This window comes from Epinephelus moara, chromosome 9 (genome assembly GCF_006386435.1).
Source record: "Epinephelus moara isolate mb chromosome 9, YSFRI_EMoa_1.0, whole genome shotgun sequence".
Classification (NCBI taxonomy): domain Eukaryota; kingdom Metazoa; phylum Chordata; class Actinopteri; order Perciformes; family Serranidae; genus Epinephelus; species Epinephelus moara.
The window spans coordinates 22,622,124-22,646,075 of NC_065514.1; the positions used below are offsets into that span (position 1 = coordinate 22,622,124).

Genomic DNA, 23,952 nt, shown 5'->3' on the forward strand with positions numbered 1-23,952 from the left:
CATATTTGAGGGTTGGAACAAACGACTTATGTGGGCGTATGGGTTGGAGAACTTGTTGATTTAAGGGCTAGTAGGAGCCATATCAACATATTATTTTGGTCATATTCATTCGAGTGGGCAATCAGCCAGCTCAGCTGCCTTTTATGTGCATGTTTTGTGGGCACCCAAATGCAGATGTCATGATGTTCTCGTGCCTGGCTTTTCTGTGGGTGCTCCAATTTTTGTCCCACTCCAAAAGATATGCATGTAAGGCATTGTATTAGAATTACTCTTGCCTTTGACCTTCATCAAGGCTTCTGAAAGCTGGAGTTGATCCAGAGGTGCTGTGCTGCTGCTAGTAAGGATGGGTTGAATGCAGAGGACAAACCATGGCAATCAATGAAGTATAACTTAAAGAAACTTAAAGACCTTATCTCAGGTTCACACCCTTTGCCTCACAGCCAGGAAGTAAAGTAGTAAAAAAATAAATAACACCCAAGGCTGTTTAGTTATGATTTTAATTGTGATTGTTGCTTATTAAGTTGTGACTATTTCATGTTCAAGAAAAACATTCAGAATTTGAAACCACTCAGGGGCTTTACAGACACAGTGAAATGAAAATTACATTTTTCAAATTATGTCAATTGTTCATTTATCCTTTTTAAATACTTAATATGTGTCAGAATTTTAGTTGTAGTAGTTAGGTGTAGTAGCTAGCCATTAGTCACTTTACAGAAGCTAAAGATGCACTATCCTCCATTTCACTGTGACTTTAAACGGGCACTGTGTAGGAATTTCTCCCATCTAGTGTTGAGATCGTATGTTGCATTCAAACGGATAGCGCACTCTAGCGCCTCACTGTTTCAAACGCATATTGCAACAACGGTAGCTGCTGTGTACCAAAAAGCTATGATAACATTGATGAAACCATGTCATCCGATACTTCATGGAGTATTCATTCAGGCTCCTACACAGACACACGTGACGCGAGTTGACAAACCCCCTCCTCACCATGCTGGCTGTGTTTACAATGTAGGACTGTTGGGGCGGGTGTAAATCGAAACAAACCAATCACGTCTTGTCTTTTGACAACTGACAAGTGGCTCAACCTCACACACCTCATCCCTCTCCTCGCAACACTGCCTCGCTAACAGCTGTTAGCAACCAGCGCAGCTAACAGCACTAACAGCGCTAACAGCTGTTAGCCGCTGTTAGCGGCGTTGTTAGCGGAGCTCGTTGCTAACAGCTGTTAGCCGCTGTTAGCTGTGATTCTCCTTCAGCAGCTCTCTTCACCTGGGAAAGGCTACCCCGATGTTGACCCTTGTTTTTTGAAATCGCCGGTCACGTTGCCTTTTTGCCTTTTTTCAAATGCACCAGCACTTGTGACTAGCCTGCTTGCTGCTGCTTTTCGTCACTCTACCTACAGGTGGAAACCGGAAACCGACAAGTGAAAATGGGAAAGGCGATTCTGTATTTCTCAAGTATATCCCTGTACGTACCTGTATTTTCAAGATGGCGCACGTACATGATGAGACACCGGTCACAATGTATATGTAAATGAGAATTTTGGAGCTTACGGACATACTTAGAGACGCTGATGGAGGTAAATACACATGTGCTAGGACACACTTTTGACTGCAAAATTTGTTTGTCTCAAAGAACAACTGAAATTGTTACACATTGTGCCTTTAAGGTCAGTCGGGCTATTTTTGAATGCCACTTTTTACCTTCCCTCCTCCTGTGCAGAGGGAAGAGCATCCTGCTTTTCTGTGTCTGAGTCCTATTCTGTCCTGATGGTGCAGGCAGCAGGGAATACCTCTATTGGGCTTCACCCTTGTAAACATTTAAGCCAGAGATGGGGCACTGGGGTGGCTTCTGGGGCTCTAGCTCTGATTCTATGCAATTCCCTAAAAATATATCTAAGTTAGTGTTCCTCTGTTGGCCTAATATTCAATTCAGAGTATTAATGGCCACATTTACTTGGCATGGTTGAGGATCCTTGATTTTTAGAGTAGCCCCGATATTGTCTGGCTTCTGGAGCCAGCCTCAAGTGGCCATTTAAAGAGCTGCAGTTTTTAGCACTTTCTTTTGGTATTATTTTTCTGCCCTGGAGGTGGCTGCTTGTTATTTTCTTATTATTTCAAAGGACTTGAAAAACCGTGGACATAACTAAATGGGGTAAATGGGAAAAAAATCTCTCCGGGGGAGCAGAGCTTCAAATGTTTGCCTCGTCTGGCTCCACCCCTGCTTGAACTAAAACCTATGTGAATAACACATTCTCACCCTGACCTCGCCACATATCGTTGCTTGGTCAAAGTCTTTCCATATTGACATATGACATGCAAGCTACTGGGTGCATTTGTTGCTGACGTTCTGGGACGCCGTGTCAACTTCGGCTTGTTGCATGCATTGCGTGTTTTCAAAAGACATTTCCGTTTTCACAGGAAATGTACAGTGTGCTTACAGTCTCTTTCAAAATAAATGTACTTCTACGATACAACGCTGTAAATTGATGTTTTTCCCTTCGACAACAAATGGATGTGGTTACGTTTCGCCAACACACGTTTGGCTTTACATTCATACGAAAAGCAAACACGGACCTCCTGGTCGGTGGTTGCTGGACCCATCCACCCCCGATCCCACCCACCTTACTAGGGCTTATCACCCCTTAACTTTCACCGCCAGGTGCCGTTACATGATAACAGCAACCATCATGCCTACATGAAGGGACGACATTTTTCCGTCAGTGTCTGACACGCGAAGTCACTGCCCAAGTGCCAGTACTTGATGACTTCGGAATAAGACTGAGTTGATGTGAATGAGCGTGAAGGCAGTACATTGTAATCCTAGTTTTTCAAGTACAGGCGGAGCCCTTTAACATTGTTGCTGACTTTGTGGATGATGAGTTAGGGTTTGACAGTTGAATGGCTGGCACCAGATGATTTAGTGAGGCTCCTTCTGATTGGATGAGCATGTGAATACAAATTTCAGTGTGCTGTCCTGCATTGAAGAGTGGTCAAAGTTATAGAACCCATCCCTTCACTCCATGTCTGCTAACAGACAGCCTGTGTATCCTTCACTTATTTCTACAATGGGAAAAGAATTACTCAGAATCTTTAGACTTCTGGTAAAAAATTGGACATTTTCTTTACTTCATTAATTCTTCCACTCAAAACAAAAGCTCACGCATCCACTCTGTGTAGGCTGATGTGGTTCATTTATTATAACCCTCCCAGAATTTCATGTACTTAGAAGCATGTCTACTTCTGAGTACTGTTAGGTTCTCAGTAACAACCGGCCACATTTTACTGTTCTGAACACATTCTGTCCAAAATCATTTGTGCAACCGTTTGGTTTTTCTACAAGAAAGTCTGTGTATATTCCAGGCAAATAAAACCTCTCTGCTTCTAAGTAAAGCAGTTGTTTTACTCCAACACTGTTTCATAAGGGCTTTTCCATGAGGACTAGACAATAATAAATTATACTTAATTCCATTATTAAGCAACACTGTAATAACTCTACCTATTAATGTTCATCTGTGTGTTACTATACTATTGCTACTCAATAATGTGTTTGTGTGCCATCCAAGTGAAGGCGACCCCCTAAGATTAAGGAAGAGGCTGTCCGTCTGTCGGTTCATTTGTCTGTTAGTCTGTCTGGCTTGAATTAGACAGAGTAGCCAAAGGTTGTTAAAACTGCTTCTGGAAGAGAATGGTCAGCTGTAAATTTTTTACAGGAAGGAAAATTCCCACACATTTACACACACAGTACACACACGGGCATATAACCCTATATACACAAACACACTTGGGGATACATGCTTGATTAAATGCGAAAACAACTCATGGTGGATGTACGTAAATGTAAATGCATTTCTTCGTGTGTGCATTTGTGTGTTTGTGCATAAACTTGATCACACTTTTACACGCATTTAAAGATGGGTAAATTTTGTAACTTAAAACACCCATACACCATTTCACAAACTTACTTAACATTCCACTCGCACACATATTTACAGTCAGCACATTAACACTAAATGGATCCTTCCACATTTCTTCCATGCAGACTTTGTTCACAACCTCCCATCATGATTTACTCATTCAACTCTACACCCAGTTATTTTTCAGCAGGCTCTCACATGTGATGCATATGTTACTTTGTTGGATATCCAAATATGAAAGGGGCTTATTTATTTTGAGGGAACCTGATACTGTTATGCAGTATCATATAATGGGATCAAGATGAAAGATAGAAATACACGGGAAGGGAGAGAAGGTTATGAAGCAATAGATATGTAATGCTAACTGAGTCCAGCTTGTGTGGCCTTAATGTTTGGCCACTCTTTAAAAAGATTTGGGTAATTAAGGTCAACCAAAACAGGGGTAGAGTGTAATTCATGGCAACAACACAGGTTTCCCATTTTTGTTCTGAGAGGGAAAAGTCAAAATGATTGAGCTCTCACAGCTTTGTTGTGAGATTTCTTGGCACCGCTATCAATTTAAGCATTCCTGTTGCGTTACATGGTGCTATTTAATGGAAGAGGATGAAAACAGTTGAGGTTTGGATGATGCAGAGGCTCCCCATTTTGGTCTCATCTCTGCAAATATCATGCCACAAGCCAAATAATTTACAGGAATCAGAACTATTTCTAATAGGAAATAGACGTAAGTTCAGGAAATGTTTCTGGTTTAAAAAAAAAATAGTCAGGAACAAGAGATTGCCATTTTGAAATGTAATGTTTTGGAAACTTTCTGGTTGCCCCTTCCATTCCCAGGAACTTGTACAGTACTTGTACACCAGTAATACTGGGTCCTTAATGCTATATTCACTTTACAATCATTGCTCTTGATCAGGAATGCTTACACACTGATATGACACACATACACACACACAAGAATTCAAGACATGTGGCCTTTGCAAGCCCCAGTCAGACCTTGCCAGATCATAGCTACTTCAGCAGTGTTAATAGTCACAATGACATGTTCATAGTGGGAAGGGAGGGATGTTAATCTATTAAACTGGGTCTTATTTCGTGCTGTAGACTTGAGCTAGTCTTTGTTTGTCGTAGTAGAGTGGTGTTACCACTGGTGGGTATGACTCCTGGCCTGAGTCCGTTTCTTGCAGATTTTTCATGTTCTCCCCATGTGTGGATTTCCTCTGGGTTCTCCAGTTTCCTCCCACATTCCAACAACATGTAAGGGACCAATCGCACAGGATGCACTTTGTACACTTGAAAATGTGCGGCAGTCTGCCTCAATTTTGAGAAGCTTAGACAGGAAGAAGCACTGGAAAAAAAATTCTGTTTACAGGCAACTGCAAAGTCAACTACTGTCAGTCACTTAGCTGTGGGGCATACTTGATGACACTAGCTAACTTAGGAAGAAACTGCAATCATGGCACTAATTTGCCTGCAAAGCTGGTGTGCTTTATTTTACTCCGGGTATTTTATTTGTCTCCCACCTCTTTGTATTATGATTCATGTTTATACAGAAACTCAGACAGAAGACAAAGCCACAGCCGTTGGTATTCCAGTTGTGGAAGACTCCTTCTGTCTGTTGTCACATTTCCATCAAAGTCAATCTGTTTTGTGTTAGGGCTGATTGCGCAGTTGTTGGATATCAGTTGTCTGAGTGGCATGACTTGACCTTACAAATGCTATCAGCAGTTACTTGAGCTGCTGGGTAGCCTGTGAGGCTACAGTACACTAGGGCTGATCAAGCTTTGTTACACACTGATTGGAGACTTGTTGGACTGAGTGCTGAATTGCTGTAGTCATTTTTTGTGAGGTAAACATTTATAGGATGTGTGGGACATCAAGCTGTCACATCAATGCGCAAATCAGTGCTTGTTCCAAAGCGTACTTATGCATAAAGCCTACTACAGAAAAGTCCTGTAATCGTCTCTATCTGACATTTGATATCTTGTCTTCTTTTGCAGTCAGACTCCTCTGTGACTATAACCTGTGCAAATGGAAAGTGGAACAAGCAGGTGTCATGTGAGCCTGTGGACTGTGGTCTGCCAGACAAATACCATGTCCATCCTGCCCATTTCCGCTTCCCTGAGGGCACCACCTACGGCAAGAAGATTACCTTTCAGTGTCGAGAACCTGCCCAGCTTGTAGGTGAGATGCATAGTGGAGCGTGCACACATGCATGCAGAGATACACATTTTCCATGGGTCCATGAGATTAGGTGAAAGTTACTTAATTTTATTGTTAAAGGATAAGAGATGAATTATTTGAATTTTGCCTTTTATTTTGTAAGGGATAATGCCAGAAGAGGTGTCCATTATCAGGAATTAATAGAGGGGAGGCCAGAACCATACGATCATGTCATCCATTAATTCGTGACTATTGACACCTTGAAAGGCATTATCCTGCTTATACCATGGTCAGTTGCCAACAGAAAAAAAAAATATTCGTTTAAATTATTATGCGTTTTGTGAATAAAATCTAAAGTTTTTCATAAGCCATAACTCAGTGTCCCGGGTAAAATCTAAGGATTTGAATATCACCTGAAAGATTATAATTATAATATTTTGACAGTATGTTAAACAGTAATACTAGCTAGCTCCAGCCATGTCATTGTTCCCATATCAATATTAACATTTTCACGAAGAAATGATAGGCCATGTGTGCTGTTGGGCGCAGTCTGAAGTAAAGAGGTGACTTATGTGATACCAAGTGTCTGTAAGTTCAGAGGAGCAGTGTAGGCTGAAGTCCTGCAGCATTATAAATTTAAAGAAATGTTGAAGTCATTCATTGTTGAAATTAGATGTTAGCTTGTTAATGTGTTTTAGATACAAGCTGATACTGTAGCTAGCGCATTAATATAGAACAATGAACAGACAGATCAGATTCACCGGAACCATTTTGTAGATGTTGTCAGAGAAGCTCAAAAAATGGACATCAATGCTAAATCCAGGAGGCCTTACACAGGGCCTTGCAGCCTCCCTAAAGAGAAAGCCAGACAAAAGCCCTGTTAAACCACAAACATTGGACAAGCAAAACCTGGAGGCAGAAGAGCCTCACGAAAAGCCAGAACCACAACAAGCCCATTCTACCACTGAAAGTCCAGAAGAAGAGAAAGAAGAAGAACTGGTTATCAATTACTTGACCTATATGTCTCCAATACTTGACCTGTGACCACCACAGAGAGAGCCAGGGCCTAGCGGAGAAGAGGAACCACCCCAGTAGAACAACAGTAAGAGGAGATGAAGGTTAAACCTTATGACATGTATGTGCATTTAGTGAATAGGGAAATGAAAGGACTGATGAAAGTACCAAGATTGCCAATCGGGCACAGATGGCTGGCCAAAATGGGAAGTACCTGAATTAAAATAGATGAACAGATCAGCAAATTCTTAGAAAAACATTAGTTCATAAGTGAGGTTACCCAGGGATATGATCTAAAGCACCGAACTTTTGGGAAAGGCAACAATGTTTTTGTCTTGTAAAACTTGTCTGCATCAGCAAAGGTGATCACGCCATCTGTAATTCCACCCAGCTAGCCTCTCGCTTACCTATGATGTAATGTAGGATGTCCATAAAGGGACAGCAAAGGAGGAGATTCAATGAAGGATGTCCATGTAGGGGTAGAGAAAAAGGTATAAGAACTCAAGGTTTTTGCTGAAAACGAGACTTCAGTGAACACAACTCTCTTACTGTAGCTATAGGCCGAAACGAGCCAGGGCCTGATGAGATGGGGCTTCTACAGGTTTTTGAGATCATCCTGTTCGGACTCAATCCACTGAGAGAGCTGCAGTTACCGATTTTAAAAACTTCTGGACTTTTTGCGTTTTTACTTCCAGTCTTATTCTTTGGAATCCAAGGAGATCGTGAGTAAAGCAGCAATGGGAAAGAAGATAGGGAACAAATTGATTGTGTTTGATGAATTATTTTTTGATTGCATCAATCACACCTGATTGAAATTACTATTTTATTGTTGTAAGACTCTACACCATTAAAATTAAGTAACTCATCCATAGTTTTCTGTTTAATTACACTTTGTGAAAGGGTCCCTTTAAATAATCAAGTACCCTCTCCTTAGTGATGTAAGATTACAGATTGTGTGCAGCTAAACCAGGTCCATAGATGTAGGCACTTAAGGGTTGGTCTAGACTCATTTCCCTAGGAGCAAAAAGTATACTTGCAGCTTAAACAATTTCCTGCAACTACAACAGCTGTTGCTATTTAGAAGGCAGCTGTTGTTAACAAAAGAGTTCTCATCTAGTATCTTTAGTTTCAGGCCATTAAGGGTTCTAGTGAGAAGGTATTGGGGATTCAGGAAGAAGACAGTTAATAGCTGGATGAATCACCTTTTCACCAGTCTATTCTGATTAGAAACTGGCTCTGTAGGTGAACAGGGAGGCTAATCTTGTCCGCTTTAATGTGAGTCTGGACAATTGTACAGCAGTGCCAGGGTAACAGTGTCCATTAACGGGAATTAATGGACACCCTGCAGCCAATCAGAATCGAGTATTCACCCAGACCATGGTATAAACAAATTTAATGCACAGTAGAAACCTAAATAAGTGATATCATAGATTTGACAGTATGCCATAACATACAGACCAGAACAATTGAAAGTCAGAATTACAAAAATATAAAATTATTTCATTCTTTTTCACTTCAGTCACTTGATTGTCCAAATTCTGCTCCTCAGTCCACACATTTTCATGTGCATCTTTCTTTTGTATTTCTCATTTTTGACTGAAATTCACTGACCAATGCTTAATTTTTATTTTTCATCTACCTCTTTTCCTTTCTCTCCTCAGGTACAAACAACACCCTTACCTGTCTAGAAGATGGTCTGTGGTCTTTCCCAGAGGCTCTTTGTGAGCTCCGCTGCCCAGCCCCTCCTCCTGTGCCCAATGCTGTGCTACAGACCAAGCGCTGCAATGAGACAGGCCTCAAAGTGGGCACCCTCTGCAAGTACAAGTGCAAGCCAGGCTACCACGTCACCAACAAACCCAAGAGGTAAAGAAAGCATGGTTGTTGTTGGTTTGTGTCTTCAACAGAAAATGTTCCCAAATGATAAAAAAAACATCTTCAAATCAGTTCCATTTAAAGACTCTTTATTTTAACCTCACTGAAGTTACACAAAGCTTACAAGGCTAACTGTTAATCATCTCCTTTCCCTTTAGGCGTGCATTTAAGCGCCAGTGCACGGAGGATGGCAGCTGGCTAGAGGGGGCATGTGAGCCAGTGACTTGTGATCCCCCACCTCCCATCTTCCACGGCTCCTATCACTGCACTGACGGCTTCCGCTTTGACAGCGTCTGCAAACTCAACTGCTCTGATCCTGCCGGTAATACTGCTATCGCCGGAGGAGGCTCTGCCCATACGGTGAGGCTGCTGCACGCTCCATGCAAGCAGGTCTGTCCATCTCTTTCCTCTCTTTCTATTCTTGCTTTACCTATATGTTTGTCTTCTTTTTGTCACGTGTATAAAAAGTGGACATTCTCTCTTTTTCTCCCGTCTTTGCATCCTCACTGTTGATCACTTTTAGGGCTTTACATGGCGTATAAGTAATAAATTATATAATGTAAAATAAATACCGTATAATTCATTAGAAGCATTTGTGTTTGTTGGTTGTTAAACACCAAGGCCCTTCACAATGCACTTAGTCATGTTTGCGTAAATATTGGTTGTTTAAAGGGACAGTCTAACTCAAAAGCAACAATGCATATTTTTCTTCTTACCTGTAGTGCTATTTATTGGTTGAGGTTTTTTTTGTGTGAGTTGCTGAGTGTTGGCGATATAGATGTAGAGATGTCTGCCCTCTCTCCAATATAATGGAACTAGATGGCACTCAGCTTGTAGTACTCAAAGCACCAAAATATACATTTGAAAAACTCAACAGCAATGTCTCTTTCCAGAAATCATGACCTGGTTACTCAAGATAATCCGCAGACCTTGTTGTGAGCAGTTTCATGCCGGAACTTTTTTCTTTCAACCAAACTATACCTACCAATACTATCACTACTGAGCTAGCTAATGTTACATCTCAACTAAGGAGTTGTTATTGTTTAGACAAAGCTCTCGTCCACTCTTCCTTCTGTGGGGTGATATGGTTAGTTGGTCTAGTTTAGTAGAAAGAAAATAGTTCTGACATGAAACTGCTCACAACAAAGGCTGTGGATTATCTTGAGTAACCAGGTCGTGATTTCTGGAAAGAGACATTGCTGTTGAGTTTTTCAAATGTATTTTTTGGCGCTTTGAGCACAACAAGCCGAGTGCAATCTAGTTCCATTTTATTCTACAAAAGGCAGACATCTCTACGGCAAGTATTTCCAATACCCGGCAACTCACGCCAAAACAATCCAGATACAAAAAAAAATGCTACAGGTAAGAGGAAAAATATGTATTTTTGATTTGGGGTTTAAATGTCTCTTTAAAACACATCATTGTAAAAATACTCTTATCAAATACCATAAAAGTAGATTACACTATAATATTGAGTTTATGATAGCTGATGATTTTTCAAAAACACACTCACTATCCTGGCTGTCTTTTATCTGAAACTTCTTACGCTGCCCTCACCGTCTGAACGCTTGTCTCTCCCTGCCTGTTTCTCTCCCTGTCTCCCTTAGCCCTACTCAATTTGACGCCATGCTAATTAGATTGCTATTGATTTCCAGAATAGTCCTGCCGCCACAGACTTTTGAAATGTATACACCTTTTAATCTGTTCTGCCTCTCAGGCGTTGTGGGTTGGATGCCTGATAAAAATTGGATCGTATTTCCCCCGTTGCAACGGGATGCCATCTCAATGTCCTTGGCCTGCAAGTGTTTGCGTGTCAGTGTGTGTGTGTATAATTGTTTGCCTGTCAATGTATGTGTTATTTTCAGGGCACAGGGTCCAATGTGATCCGATGTAGGAAGGATGGGAACTGGACAGGGTCGTTCCGCCTATGCCCACACAGCAAAGGCCAGTGTTCTTTACCTCAAAACCTCCATTATAGCCTACAGTACTCATGCAAGCGAGGACACGGCATAGGTCTGTATGCACAAATTTACTGTTGTATAATAACAATTCAATTTTCTTACTGCTGATGTCATCTTTCATTATTTGTATTACTCACAGCCTTTGTTACTCAGCTATTATTCTTCATCATTCATATTACTCATTCCTTTTCATTTTGTACTGTTTGTAATCATTATAATTTGTTCCTAATGAGAGCCAACAAAATGTCCGAACCACTCTAATGTAACCTAGCACTTACAATATTACAGAATATAATAATTATTTTAAGGGGAAGGGGGGAAGGATACATCAATTGAAATGCCTTGGGTCTAGGTGTTGTTTGTGCATACTTTTATTGTTTTTTGTTTTTCTGTTTCTCTCTTGCTCTCTCTCACACACACACACACACACACACACACACACACACACACACAGGTGAGGAGTGTGAGCTGACGTGCAGAGAGAGTAACAACGACGTGGTGATCCTCCCTAGCAACATGACAGTTGAAAATGTACTTAAAGAGCACTGGAGGAACCCGCACAAAGTCAAGGTATATTTGTACGTGTGTTTGTGTCCACCTCACAGCTCTGACAGACGCACTTCACAAAGTTCTGCGATCCACAACTCGCCTGGAAGGAATTTCGCGGATAGCGTCCACATCCTGGCTCTATTGCCCACAATGCAAAACGCCAGCATGGCAACCCTTCAGACATTTTCAGTCTATTTTTAATTAGAAGTGTGAAAACGTGCTGCTGCCCTCTCGCATCCCTGTCCTCAGTATGACATTTCAGCTACCTTTCTTGGAGAAAGCAAAAGCTGCAAAGCATCTTCTGGAAATAAGTGTTGTCACTACAGTGACATTTGTAGCGTTCCATTTGCCATGTACTTGTATTAACCAGAAATAACCCGTAGTGAAAAAACAAACCAAAACAAAACAAACTTTACTATTGCTACCGTTGTGGCTAGGTTGTAAAACCTTTTCAACACTCACAGGTTAATGACCTCATTTGATTTAGATATGCTTCACAGCTGCCGGCCTCACTGATTAAGTTATGTTTGCTTAAACTGGCAGATAGCAAAATAAAGAGGTTAGAGAACATTTTAGGGAAGGTCATTACACACATATCTGTACACCTTGTCCCTTTGGGAGTGCCACCGAGTGACACCCAACCACCTCTGGTGTCATTTGAGTTTATATAAAGCTTCTGGGTGGGTGGGGATAGGGCTGTGGTGTGTATATGAGTGTGTATGTGTGTGTTAGTGTGTGTAGGTAAAGAGTACTAGACTACACTTTACTCTTCTAATCTTACTCTCCCTTTTAACTTGATTAATGTAAACGATAGGCAATTAGTTTTTAGTGTTTTTGTCAGCCTAATGCCCTTTTAGCTGTAGAGTCAGAGAAAGATCTTACTAAATAGCATCAAGTTTTGTAACCAGAGCAGGAGAAAAGAGAAGCCACGGCCGAGTAAAGGAACACATTGTGTTTCTCACTGTATTTTTTCCCCCTACAACTCCTTTTGTTTTTGTTTCAGAGTCACACTGAGTCAGCAGCTTTTTGTGGTGGATGTCGGGAGAGAGAGGTGGCTCGGGCCACGTGGACATGAAATGATCTGTTTTTCATGGATTTGTGTAACTGATATGATTTGTGCTCAGTGGTAATTTGAGACCAGAGGCTATGCTGTTGGGGGCAGTGGATAGCATAAGTCAGAAAAGGGGTGGTAGGGTGAGTGTTTCAGACATGCACCAGGGTTAGGGGGGTTAGACGAGTAAGAGTTTTTGCTGGTAGTGTGCACTTAAGCATGTGCCATATTTTGTCCTGTGCCGCTACCTGTCAGGTGATAGATTCCAAATCGATTAACTCCAGAGTTTCTGTGTTGATGTACTTAATGCATGGATGGTCAGTTTAATCACACACATACACACCAACCCTATTACCAGAATAAATGTTGGCATTGCATGTCTTTGCAAACCACATATATGTTACATTAATATATTTCATATGTAGCTGATATGTTGACACTTAAAGTTTCTTCATATTTACATTTTATATTGTGACAGCACTGTGATTAAAATGTGGTTACATTTAGGCACAAAAACCACAAGGTTGGGGTTAGGAAAACATCATGTTTTAGCTCTTGTTACAAAATAATGCTTTTATCACTACAAACACAGCTGAAAATATCCTGAACTCTTGTTAAAATAATACCAGGTTTGGTCTCTACAAACACAGCTGGAAATATCAATAAGTCTTGTTAAAACATACCTGCTTTTGTTGCTACAAACGCAGCTGGACATGTCTCTGACTCTCATTAAAATATACCCTCTTTTGTCGCTACAAACAGCTGGAAATGTCCCAAACTCTTGTTAAAAATAACACTTTTGTCACTACAAACACAGCTGGAAATGTCTCAAACTCTTGTTAAAATATAACCTCTTTTGTCTCTACAAACACAGCTGAAAATGTCCTGAACTCTCATTTAAAATAATACCAGGTTTGGTCTCTACAAATACAGCTGGAAATGTCTCAAACTCTCATTAAAATATACCCTCTTTTGTTGCTACAAACAGCTAGAAATGTCCCAAACTCTTGTTATAAAATAAAACTTTTGTCACTACAAACACAGCTGGAAATGTCTCAAACTCTCGTTAAAATATACCCTCTTTTGTCGCTACAAACAGCTGGAAATGTCCCAAACTCTTGTTAAAAAAATACCTGCTTTTGTCTCTACAAACACAGCTGAAAATGTCCTGAACTCTCATTTAAAATAATTCCTGGTTTGGTCTCTACAAACACAGCTGGAAATATCCATAAGTCTTGTTAAAACATAACAGCTTTTGTTGCTGCAAACACAGCTAGAAATGTCTAAAACTCTTGTTAAAATATACCCTCTTTTGTCGCTACAAACAGCTGGAAATGTCCTGAACTCTCGTTTAAAAAATACCAGGTTTGGTCACTACAAACACGGCTGGAAAGGTCCCAAACTCTTGTTGAAATACGACTGCTTTTGTCGCTATAAACAGCTGGAAATGTCCCAAACTCTTGTCAAGGAAATACCCACTTTTTTCACTACAAACACAGCTGAAAATGTCCTGAACTCTAGATAAAAATAATATCAGATCACAGCTGAAAATACTCTCCTTAAAAAATACCTGCTTTTGTCACTACAAACATGTTAAAAATGTCCCAAACTCTCATTAAGAAATACCTGTTTTGGCTGGAAATGCCCCAAACTCTCATCAAAATATAGAAATATCCCTAACTAAAAAAAAATTTGGTTTGGTCACTTCAAACACAGCTCAAAATGTCCAGAATTTTTGTTAAAGAATACCCTCTTTTGTTGGTCATTAACAGTGTTCTGTTGCTCTCTGCAGCTTGGCCGCTGCCTGACCTAGGTGTCATGCCATACACCATCCTCTCCTCCCCTGATGAGAAACTCAGCTCATATACATGTAATCTAAAGTACCTGAAAATTTTGATATCATACGTATGAAACATACAAATGTTACATATCGGTGGTTTGCAAAAACGTATAATGCCAATATTTTCTTCTGATGACTGGGCTGCGCACACAAGCTATACCATTTCCGATAGTAATCAGACTTATTACAAGCATCCCAGTGATGAAGGGACAGAAATTTGCATTGTCTAGTCATTTGTTAGACGTCACATTTGCAATTACACTAAGGTCAAAGTTAAAAGGATCATTTATAGTGAGAGGGTCGCCCATTTAATTCTAGAAGCAAAAAAAATAGATGCAACACGAAATGCATTAAATACCCAAAGGCCAAACAGACAGATAGATATTGCTGAGATATAAGATATAGGGAGGGAATGCACAGGGCTGTCACAAAATGGTATTAAGAAACAAGAACAGGAGGGGGTTGCTCTGGTGGAAAAAGAAATCAATCATGCAATGGCTTACAGTTGTAGTAACAGTTGGAGCGTAGTAACATGGAGCAGACACCATAACTTCGAAACTCCCCTGTAGTTTAGGATTCTTCATACAGAATCTAAAAGAGAATTCATGTCCCCAAATGCACTTTCTAGTTCTACTTTGCTGAGTTGGAGGTTAATGTTTCCCAACTTAATAAGTGATGTTGATTTATTGCCTTTAAACTAGTTGTATTTCGGTTCTTGGTGTGACCCACTTAGAATTCGCTCCTGCTTCCCTACCTCCACCTTCTCTTCCTCCTCTTTTTCCTGTCCCTCTATCTCTAACAATTCTGCGCCCCCAGCACCCTCCTCCCCCTTTATCAGCAAAATTACCCTGTCGGGCTTGCTGTGGAATTAGTCATTTTCTACATGACATGACCTCGTCTGTGGTGGCGCTGAGATAGGGATCTATTTTTATGTGGTATCAGCGCCCCGGGGAGGCTTCAGAGGGTGAGGATCCTATACGTAGTGAGGGGTGAGGCCAGGCCACGATCATGGATTATCATGATTTACGGCCTTGCTGAGAGAGGAAAAAAAAGAGTGAGAGAGAGAAAATGAGGGAGAGGGGAAGAGAAGGAGTTTCTGGATGACATCATCATAGCAGAGCACGGGAAAAAGAATAAAAGTACAGTAGTTGCAAAAAGTTTCACCTCTAAGACAAAATAATGTGCTTACTCTTCCACCATAGAGGGACTAACCATCATTGCCTTCACTTCTGAACACACATGCGTACACACACCACAGATGTGCCTGCATTCTGCCATGCAGTGCGACATCGCAATAGTAGAACGGTTATTCCCGCAGCTCTCGGTTGTCCTCAGATGCTATGTTGTTCTTTCGCTCCACCTTCAACCCCCATCTTTCTTTTTTTGCATTGATTTGCTGACAGCACTGAAATGAAAAATACCTTAGGTTGCAGCAACAAAAGAAAAGCACGTCAACTTTGGGAGATATTGGGACACAGGGGGTCTGAGAAATGGACCAATCTAAGGTCAGACAGTCCTCTGCTGTGGATGACACTTTTGATCACGCACACTACTATCCCAGTCTGGGGTCACACTTGCTGTAAACAAAACCCCTCTCCACCTTCTGGCTCGAGTAGACTCATATACTGTACGCTACTGTCCCTGTGTGCTTAAACACACACAACAGAGATGGCCTCACAGCACAGACACACATGCCCATCTGGATTCATGTGAACATATGCATTTTCATGTCCCTACAATACTGTACTGTGCTTACATTTGCACATGCAGGTACACACTCTATGCACAGTGCTGCTCACCTCCCCTGGACACAAATGTTTTCTGTTGCATTTCAATGAAGAGCACAGTGGGAGAACAGGATGGGATTCCACACATTCTGCAAAGATATTTGAGAACACGGTGCTCTTTACCTCTATGTCTCCCTCTCTCTGCCTCCTTCTTGCTCTCAGCTCGTTCCACCCCTGGGGCTATGACTTAGTTATGAAAAAACAGAATGTTTTATCAAGTTGTGTCTTGTAAAAATCAACTTATTCCACTTTGTTCTGAGGTGGAAAAAGGTCAGTATGAATCAAAGAAGGATTGAGAATAAAAGCCTCCATGTGTAGCACATGAGCCTTTTTGATAACCCCTTTGTTTGGCTATGTTAGGTGTGTGTGTGTGTGTGCGCGTTTGCAAGTGTGTGGCTAGAAAGTGCCCTGTGACTTTGTGTGGAGTGAAATGCAGGTAAACGTAACACATTCTTGGCAAAGCTATTTAAATGCTGTACATAAGGGAAATAGCCCCCTTAAAGCACCACTGTTTCTTAAATAATTACACCTCACCTCAACTTTTGTCTTATCTTTCAGAGCATAGTCTGTACAATGGGACTGAAATGGTATCCGCACCCAGAATTGCTCCACTGCATCAAAGGATGTGAGGTAAGGGCTGGACCTGAATTAGATTTTTGTTTTTGTCTTCGTTTTTGTGGAGTAATAGTCTCATCTATCATATGGGACTTTAATACTTTAATCCTTCCACCTTCCTTGATCCCAAACCAAACAGAGCGATGAGAAATTTGTCTGATATATTATTTTGCCAGATTTTAGTATAGACATTTATAGTGGATATTACAGTTGGTTCCACTTTCATGGTGAATAAACATATTCATACAAGCATGAAAATAGCACAAAACATACACATGGTAATGCTTGTCTGGGCACATAAAAATGACCCCCGCTTACACAAAGAACACACCCAAAGAAACTAGCTTTGATACAAATGAATCACAGTCTTAACAGCCTGCAAATGTAGTCTTATAAAAGTTTATTTGCTGTGCTTGGCCAATGGATTTGGATGGACAATGGACTGGCAGATGCTGGACAAGTAAAATACTCAGACCAACCTGCACAGTGGGTGAAGATTGTCAGAATACTTGGATTTATAAGTTGCAATTTACTTCCAGATAGGGCTGAGATTGGTAGCCAGTTTTTTTCTACAGGCTAGCTGATGTGGGGGTGAAGTTAAAAGTACAGTAATGTTGTCCACTTCGAGGGCTGTTTCTGATGTCAGTTGGGAGGGGATGAATTACTGAATAGGTCTACTAGGAACAGGCCCAAGGGCCCAAAGTGTCAGGGCCCCTTCTGGCCTTCACCTGCAAAACGTTGATCAAATTAACATGTATTGACCAGGAAGAGACTCAAATGACCACAAGGAGATGCAAAGGAACTACAAAAAGACACAAAACGATTATGAAGTGATGAAAAGGGATGACGAAGAGACACAGACCTACAAAGAGACAAACACTTGTCACAAATAGGTGCAAAAAAACTACAATGAAGCACGGAATTACTGCATAGAGACACAAAATGACCAAAAAGACACATATATACAGCTTAGAAACACAAAATGACCTCAAAGAGACACAAAACAATTCCAAAGAAACACAAAACAACCACAAGGACACACAGAAATACCAGAGACACAAAACCACAAAGAGACGCTGACAACTACAGAAAGATGCAAAATAACAACAGGTGTGTCTTGCGACTATATGGGAGAGGTGGTGGAGCCTTTTGCATGTCTGTGCCTAGGGGCCCATTGTTTCATAATCTGTCCATGTGTACAGGTGTATGGTTCGGAGAAGCCATTTAGGAATTCAGTCAAAAATGCTGTTGCTACGGGTCCATGTCATTGGTCCGACAGCCCATTGGTCCAACATCCCATTAGTCCGACGGTCCGCGGTGCTGAACGGCTCCCGGCGGGTGTATTTCTGCCTTGATGGTGCGCCGCGACCGGCTCAGGGTCAGCTGGGAAAGGCTTGAGGCGAAGCAGGCTCACGGCTTATGTATTTGCCACTTTCCTTTTCATTTTAACCCACACCATGATCTTTTCCTGACCCTAACCAAGTGGTTTTTGTGCCTAAACCTAACCAGACCTTAACCACAGGGCATCATGATGATTTCGGAACAACGGGACTTCGGAACAATGGGTTTAATATGGTCAGAACAATGGGCTGTCGGACCAATGGGCTGTCGGACCAATGGGCAGTTTGCGTTGCTACATGGGTATCTGACTCTCATTGACACTTATCAGCTTGCTTACTGATTTATTACCTCTTAAACATGTGATCATGTGATCACATGCTAAACATGTCCTCCCTTTAAAAATGGTATGTTCACATGTGAATACAACATGTGAAAGAATTCCACTTTACGTCACGGAAGAATGATATCATCAACTCAGTTTAGGCCAATGGGATAAGCTGATTGGTAACCCAAGTGGAAAGGGTGAGGCCAACACAATAAATCACCTTATTGGAGTGTTTTGTGCAGTGGATAGTTTATGGTGTCCTCGGTTTGATTTAAAGGTCTGGCCCACTAAAGGCTTAAAAAGTCATGTTGAAAAATGGGGGAAATTTAATGTATGAGATTCATCAGCAAATTTATCCAGAGACCTCTAAAAGGCCCTGAAATGCTCGGAAGTAAACTAGAAAAGGCTTCTTCGGCACTTGGGCTTTTAACTATTATCTTTACTTGCTCAGTGCTCTTGCCTAATTGATGCTCTCTCTTTCTGGTACAGCCATTCATGGGAGACAACTACTGTGATTCGGTCAACAACAGAGCTTTCTGCAACTATGACGGCGGAGACTGCTGCCAATCCACTGTCAAGACCAAGAAGGTTAGTGGCATGCTTGTACCTCGCCCTTCAGACAAAGAGATGATGTTGGATTTGGTCCTGGTCACACTGATCAACAGTCAGTGTTTGTTCCCCAACTCTGGAGTCACACAAAGCTTAGGAATAAATCCCGCCTCCCACATGTGATCATTTTTTTTTCTTTTCCCTGCGCCTTACCGACTTAGACTTTTTCATTTTCTCACTGCCATGTATCCAGTGGAGATTGCCATTATCAAACTTTGACATTTATAAATGATCATTTCAAGGTATAATGGAAACAACAACTGAATATACTGTTCAGGAATGCTGTATTTCATTTCTTGGAACATCTCTAAACAGATTCTTCCTTCCTTTGCTTTGTGTCCAGCCGTAGATTACTGGTAGACAGATTACTGATACAGATCCAAAACAGTGGGAGTTGTCAGACTTCATCAGTAGTCTTTGCTTTTCTTTGATATTCAGTTTCCTAATGTGTAAAACGTCTATATTTGTCTCTGTGTGCCTGTTACAACCTGTTCTCATTCCCACATTGTCAAATACCAGCGCTTTGTCACACCCTCTGGGTGTCTGATTCCGATGCACAAGGCATCTTTAGAATCTGTATCAGACGCACAGCTGTCTCCTGGGTGAAACACGCATTGGTAATGTTAAAGAAAGTACGTTTGTTATGGGGTTACGGTTAAACGTAGTGTAATATTACTTGAATAGGTGATGTGAAGTGATGTATCTATGTGATGTACTTTCGTACCTTATGTAATCTTACATTAAAATAGGTCAATGTTGATTTTTAGTTTTACACAAGACACAAACAGAGGCCTCCTGGGTCAAAGTCCTGTTTTTCTATCATTGTCCATTACCCGACCAACTCCCTATGCACACTTTGTCGCTCTTTATAGCAGTTGCTTTGAGCGTCTAATATTGCTGCAGATGGGAGTTAGTTGAAAGCCTGATGCATCTCACGCAGACACTAAAGATAACCTTGTGCATCAGTATTCAGACGCCAAGAATCGTGACACAACGTCAGTATGTGACAACTTGGAAGAGAGACCAGGCTGGAAGTTACTCACTCCACAAACTGTGGGTAGTCATTTTAATCTAACTTAGTTATCACAGAGACAAAAGCTCATGGCTTTAAGAACTTAAACTGCATCATACTTGCTTCTCTTATGATTAATTAGAACTCTCACCTGTCAACACCCAATCAGCTGTGTTACATTTCAGCATTAAGCTGAGCATGACAAAAAGTTTGGTCATCTTTGTGATATTAACTCTCTTAATTCAGGGATGTGCTTTGTCTGGCTCTTTCCAGCCAGTTACTGGCTAAGAAACTGAGTGGAAGTGTATTGTAGCTTCTGTGCAGCAGCATCTGCTTCTCTGGCCTGGCCTGTTTCTGTGAATCTGGTGAGGGACTTTAGTTGTACTCCTGGCATATCCATCTGTATGTCTGGCTGGACTTATATTGCAGTCTATGTGTCTCACTGGCTGTGTCAGTGTGTCTGACTGGAAAACCTCTTTATTTCCTCTCGGGGGGGAAACGGACATATGAGGGACATCTCACTATCTTCCATTTTATAATCAAAGTTCCCATGATTGCTTCCGGTCCATCTTCACACAGGTTTTCATGGATGTTTTGGATCCCTCAACGTGAGGACAGGAATAATCATGTTTCTTTCCTGGCTAACAACATTTTTCCAGAGACGGCTTCTTTGATGTTTATTATTTGTTCCTTAGTTAAACCTTTGTCTGTAAAAACATTGGCAACAGATTGACCAAGGCATGGCCTTTGGTAGAGGAACAGGTTTTTTTTAAATGGTCACATCCACATTGTTTTCCTATGAGAAGCACCCAAGTGTACCTCCAAGTACCCTCGAGGAGAAGTAGTACTGGTCTTAAAATCCTTTTTTTCTGTGAACATGCACTGGTGCATTGAACTCCATGCACCAAAATTTTTTACCCGCAACAAATTTTCTTTTACTGTACCGTTTGGTGTGGCTTCTGCAGTGATGCAGGCGCTGTGCTGGACCGTCATGGTGAAGCGATAGCTGAGCCCGAAGCTTTCAATTTACTGGTCCATCTACATCCCAACCCTCACCTGTGGTCATGAGATTTGGGTAGTGACCAAAAGAATGAAGTCGCGGATACAAGCGGCTGAAATGAGTTTCCTCCATGGAGTGGCTGGGCTCAGCCTTAGATATAGGACAAGTAGCTCAGACATCTGGAGGAAGCTCGGAGTATAGCCGCTGCTCCCTCGCATCGAAAGGGGTCAGTTGAGGTGGTTCGGGCATCTTATCAGGATGCCTCCTGGGCGCCTCTGCTGAAGGTGTTCTGGGCACGTCCCACTGGTAGGAGGCCCTGGGGTAGACCCAGAATGTGCTGGAGGGATTACATATCTCATCTGGTCTGGGAGGTCTGGGGTACTTTGCTTGGCCTGCTGCCTCTGCAACCTGGCTCCGGATAAGCGGATGAAAATGGATGGATGGATGGATGGATGGATGGATGGATGTACCATTTGGTGCATTTGTCCTTTTTACTCTGCACTTCAAAAGAAATCCAACACTGACCGCTGTGACATTTTTTGCTAGTTTTAACTGTGCAAAACTTTCCAAGCACATGATTACTGCCAGAATCCGAAGTTCTCTATCGTATTTCTGTTTGCCGAGCTTGTATCTGCTGCTCTAAAAGACTGTATTATGATCTAAAGAGTCACATGGAGTCTCCAATGTGTCACATGACTTGTCTCAATGGATCTTTCCTGGGGCAGTAGGCGGAACCCAGAAGAGGAAAGCCAGACATTTTGGCTGCCCAATACCAATTAATTAAGCACCAAACATTTATACCGAAATTTTATGAAAATAAACACACTAAAAAGATTTAACTGATTTCAGTTGGACTTTAAACAATTATAATTACAAAGGACTAGCTAGCAGCCTTAAGAGAGAGGCATTTACACCTCACGTCTCTGTTTTATGCAATGTATTCATTGAAGTTAGTGCCCGTCATAAGGAAAAACTACATACTTATTGATAACAATATTTAATCTTCAACCTTCTGTGAAATGGCTTCTATCCTGTTGCAAAGCCTCCAATTACAAAATGCGCACTAAGTCCCACATGCACTTTCAACAAGAGCCTGCATTATTCCTAGAAATATGTAATACACAAAAATACAATAATTTTACTCAGTCATCTACCATGCCTCTGGTAATGTGACAGATAAATTGTGGTACAAGTAAATTACCATCAAGGCAGATTTGTACACTTATTTGTATCACTTAGACTTTTGCAGTTCTCATAATTTACTAGATGTTTGGCCTCTTAAAGCTGATTTGCCCTGAACTAATTTTGCCAAACAACCTCTCCTCATATGTTAGATTGCACTGTGCTACTTGGCGATTAACATTCCTAACTTATCTCTAGCTAGAAAGAGGTCCAGAGGTCCATGATTTGTTTTCGTCCTCTATTCTTAACTTCAGTATTTGATGTAAGGTATTGTATCCTAAGTTCAATAGCAGCAGGAAAGTCGGTGAGCAGCCCGCTGGGAAGTGACCTCACTCCTGAAGTGGTTTCGCTGTTGTTGACTGACGCTATCTCATCTCTACATCTTCTGGCCCCAGTCCAGTGCAGGGGCTCAGTGAGAACTTGCATAACTCACTTTTACTGACAGACCCCAGTGGGGGGATAGCCTCAATTGAATTACTGCAGCAACAAGAGGTTGAGCTTGGTGAGAGCAGAGCAGGCCATTGATCTTGTAAAGAGTTAGGATTTGTTATGTCGTACATCAAAGGAGGGCACGGTCAGTTTAACTATCTTATCCTTGGGTGTCAAGTGAGAAATCTATAGTTTAATAATGAAATTCCTGGATGGTTTTGACATTTTGGTCCACTTCCTAAAAGGAGGTTGAAGCTAGTCCAAAATTAAAAACACATTTAAACAGATATATCGTCCTTAGTCTTAGATTAGCGTTGAAAGGTCCAGTGTGTAAGACTTAGGGGCATCTATTGGCAGAAATAGTATATCATATTCATAACTATGTTCTCAGTAGTTTATAATCACCTGAAAATAACAGTTGTTGTGTTTTTGTTACCGTAGAATGAGCTGTTTATATCTACAAATGGAGTGGGCCTTCTTCCAAGCCCAGAATGAACAAATCAAATACTGGCTGTAGATGGTTCCCTTCGTGTTTTCATGTTGGCCACCATAGTTCTCCTATATGCCTGAGGCTCCAAAAAAACCCAGCACACACATCCATAAACGATAAATACTGGGTGCTGGACAGAAGAACAAATACAAAAATACAAAAACAGGTCTGCACACCAGAAACTGTGCCTTCTGGAAATTTTAATCGTATCACCACATGTGACGTTGCGGGCACCAGCCCTTCATCAGACGTGAACAAGATAAGGAGACACACCTCTATATATACAACCAATGGTGGTCGCCCAACAGATCAGGCGATAACACGTGTAGCTATATAAATATATACATACTATATATATTTTTTTTTAATTATTCATTTTCTTTGTTAAATAGAGGTGCCTCTAATACTACAAAAATACTCAATGAGAAATACCACAAAAAAAATCCAAAAAATGTTAAGAAAATATATGAATTATAAAAATATATTCTTCTACAATTTCACATTGAATTTGCCTGTCATGATGACATTATTTTTACCTCATGTGGTATTCGAGGCTCATGTCTGATGAAGGGCTGGTGCCCGCAACGTCACATGTGGTGATACGCTTAAAATTTCCAAAAGGAGCAGGACCTGTTCTCCTATATGCCTGACACATGGAAGATGTTTCAGTTCTGAAACCTCACCTCTAAATACCTCTAAATCCTACACACTGGACTTTTGAGTCCAAGTAAAATTAAAGTCCATGTTTGTACAATTTTCTTCTGCAACAGCATGTTCTGTAAAACCCATCTTGACG

The 23,952-nt window shown here is 41.2% G+C and overlaps 1 protein-coding gene across 2 annotated transcripts in view; it reads left to right on the forward strand.

Moving 5' to 3' along the window:
* Positions 1 to 23,952, forward strand: part of pappaa (pregnancy-associated plasma protein A, pappalysin 1a) — a 119,052-nt gene that overhangs the window by 77,331 nt on the left and 17,769 nt on the right. The window contains exons 15-21 of one of the 2 annotated variants that reach the window (XM_050053577.1): positions 5,917 to 6,100; positions 8,755 to 8,956; positions 9,124 to 9,355; positions 10,831 to 10,978; positions 11,381 to 11,496; positions 16,712 to 16,783; positions 18,924 to 19,022. In XM_050053577.1, coding sequence (XP_049909534.1) covers positions 5,917 to 6,100; positions 8,755 to 8,956; positions 9,124 to 9,355; positions 10,831 to 10,978; positions 11,381 to 11,496; positions 16,712 to 16,783; positions 18,924 to 19,022 — 1,053 coding nt within the window. The remainder of the gene's footprint in view (positions 1 to 5,916; positions 6,101 to 8,754; positions 8,957 to 9,123; positions 9,356 to 10,830; positions 10,979 to 11,380; positions 11,497 to 16,711; positions 16,784 to 18,923; positions 19,023 to 23,952) is intronic. The other variant, XM_050053578.1, reaches the window with a different exon arrangement.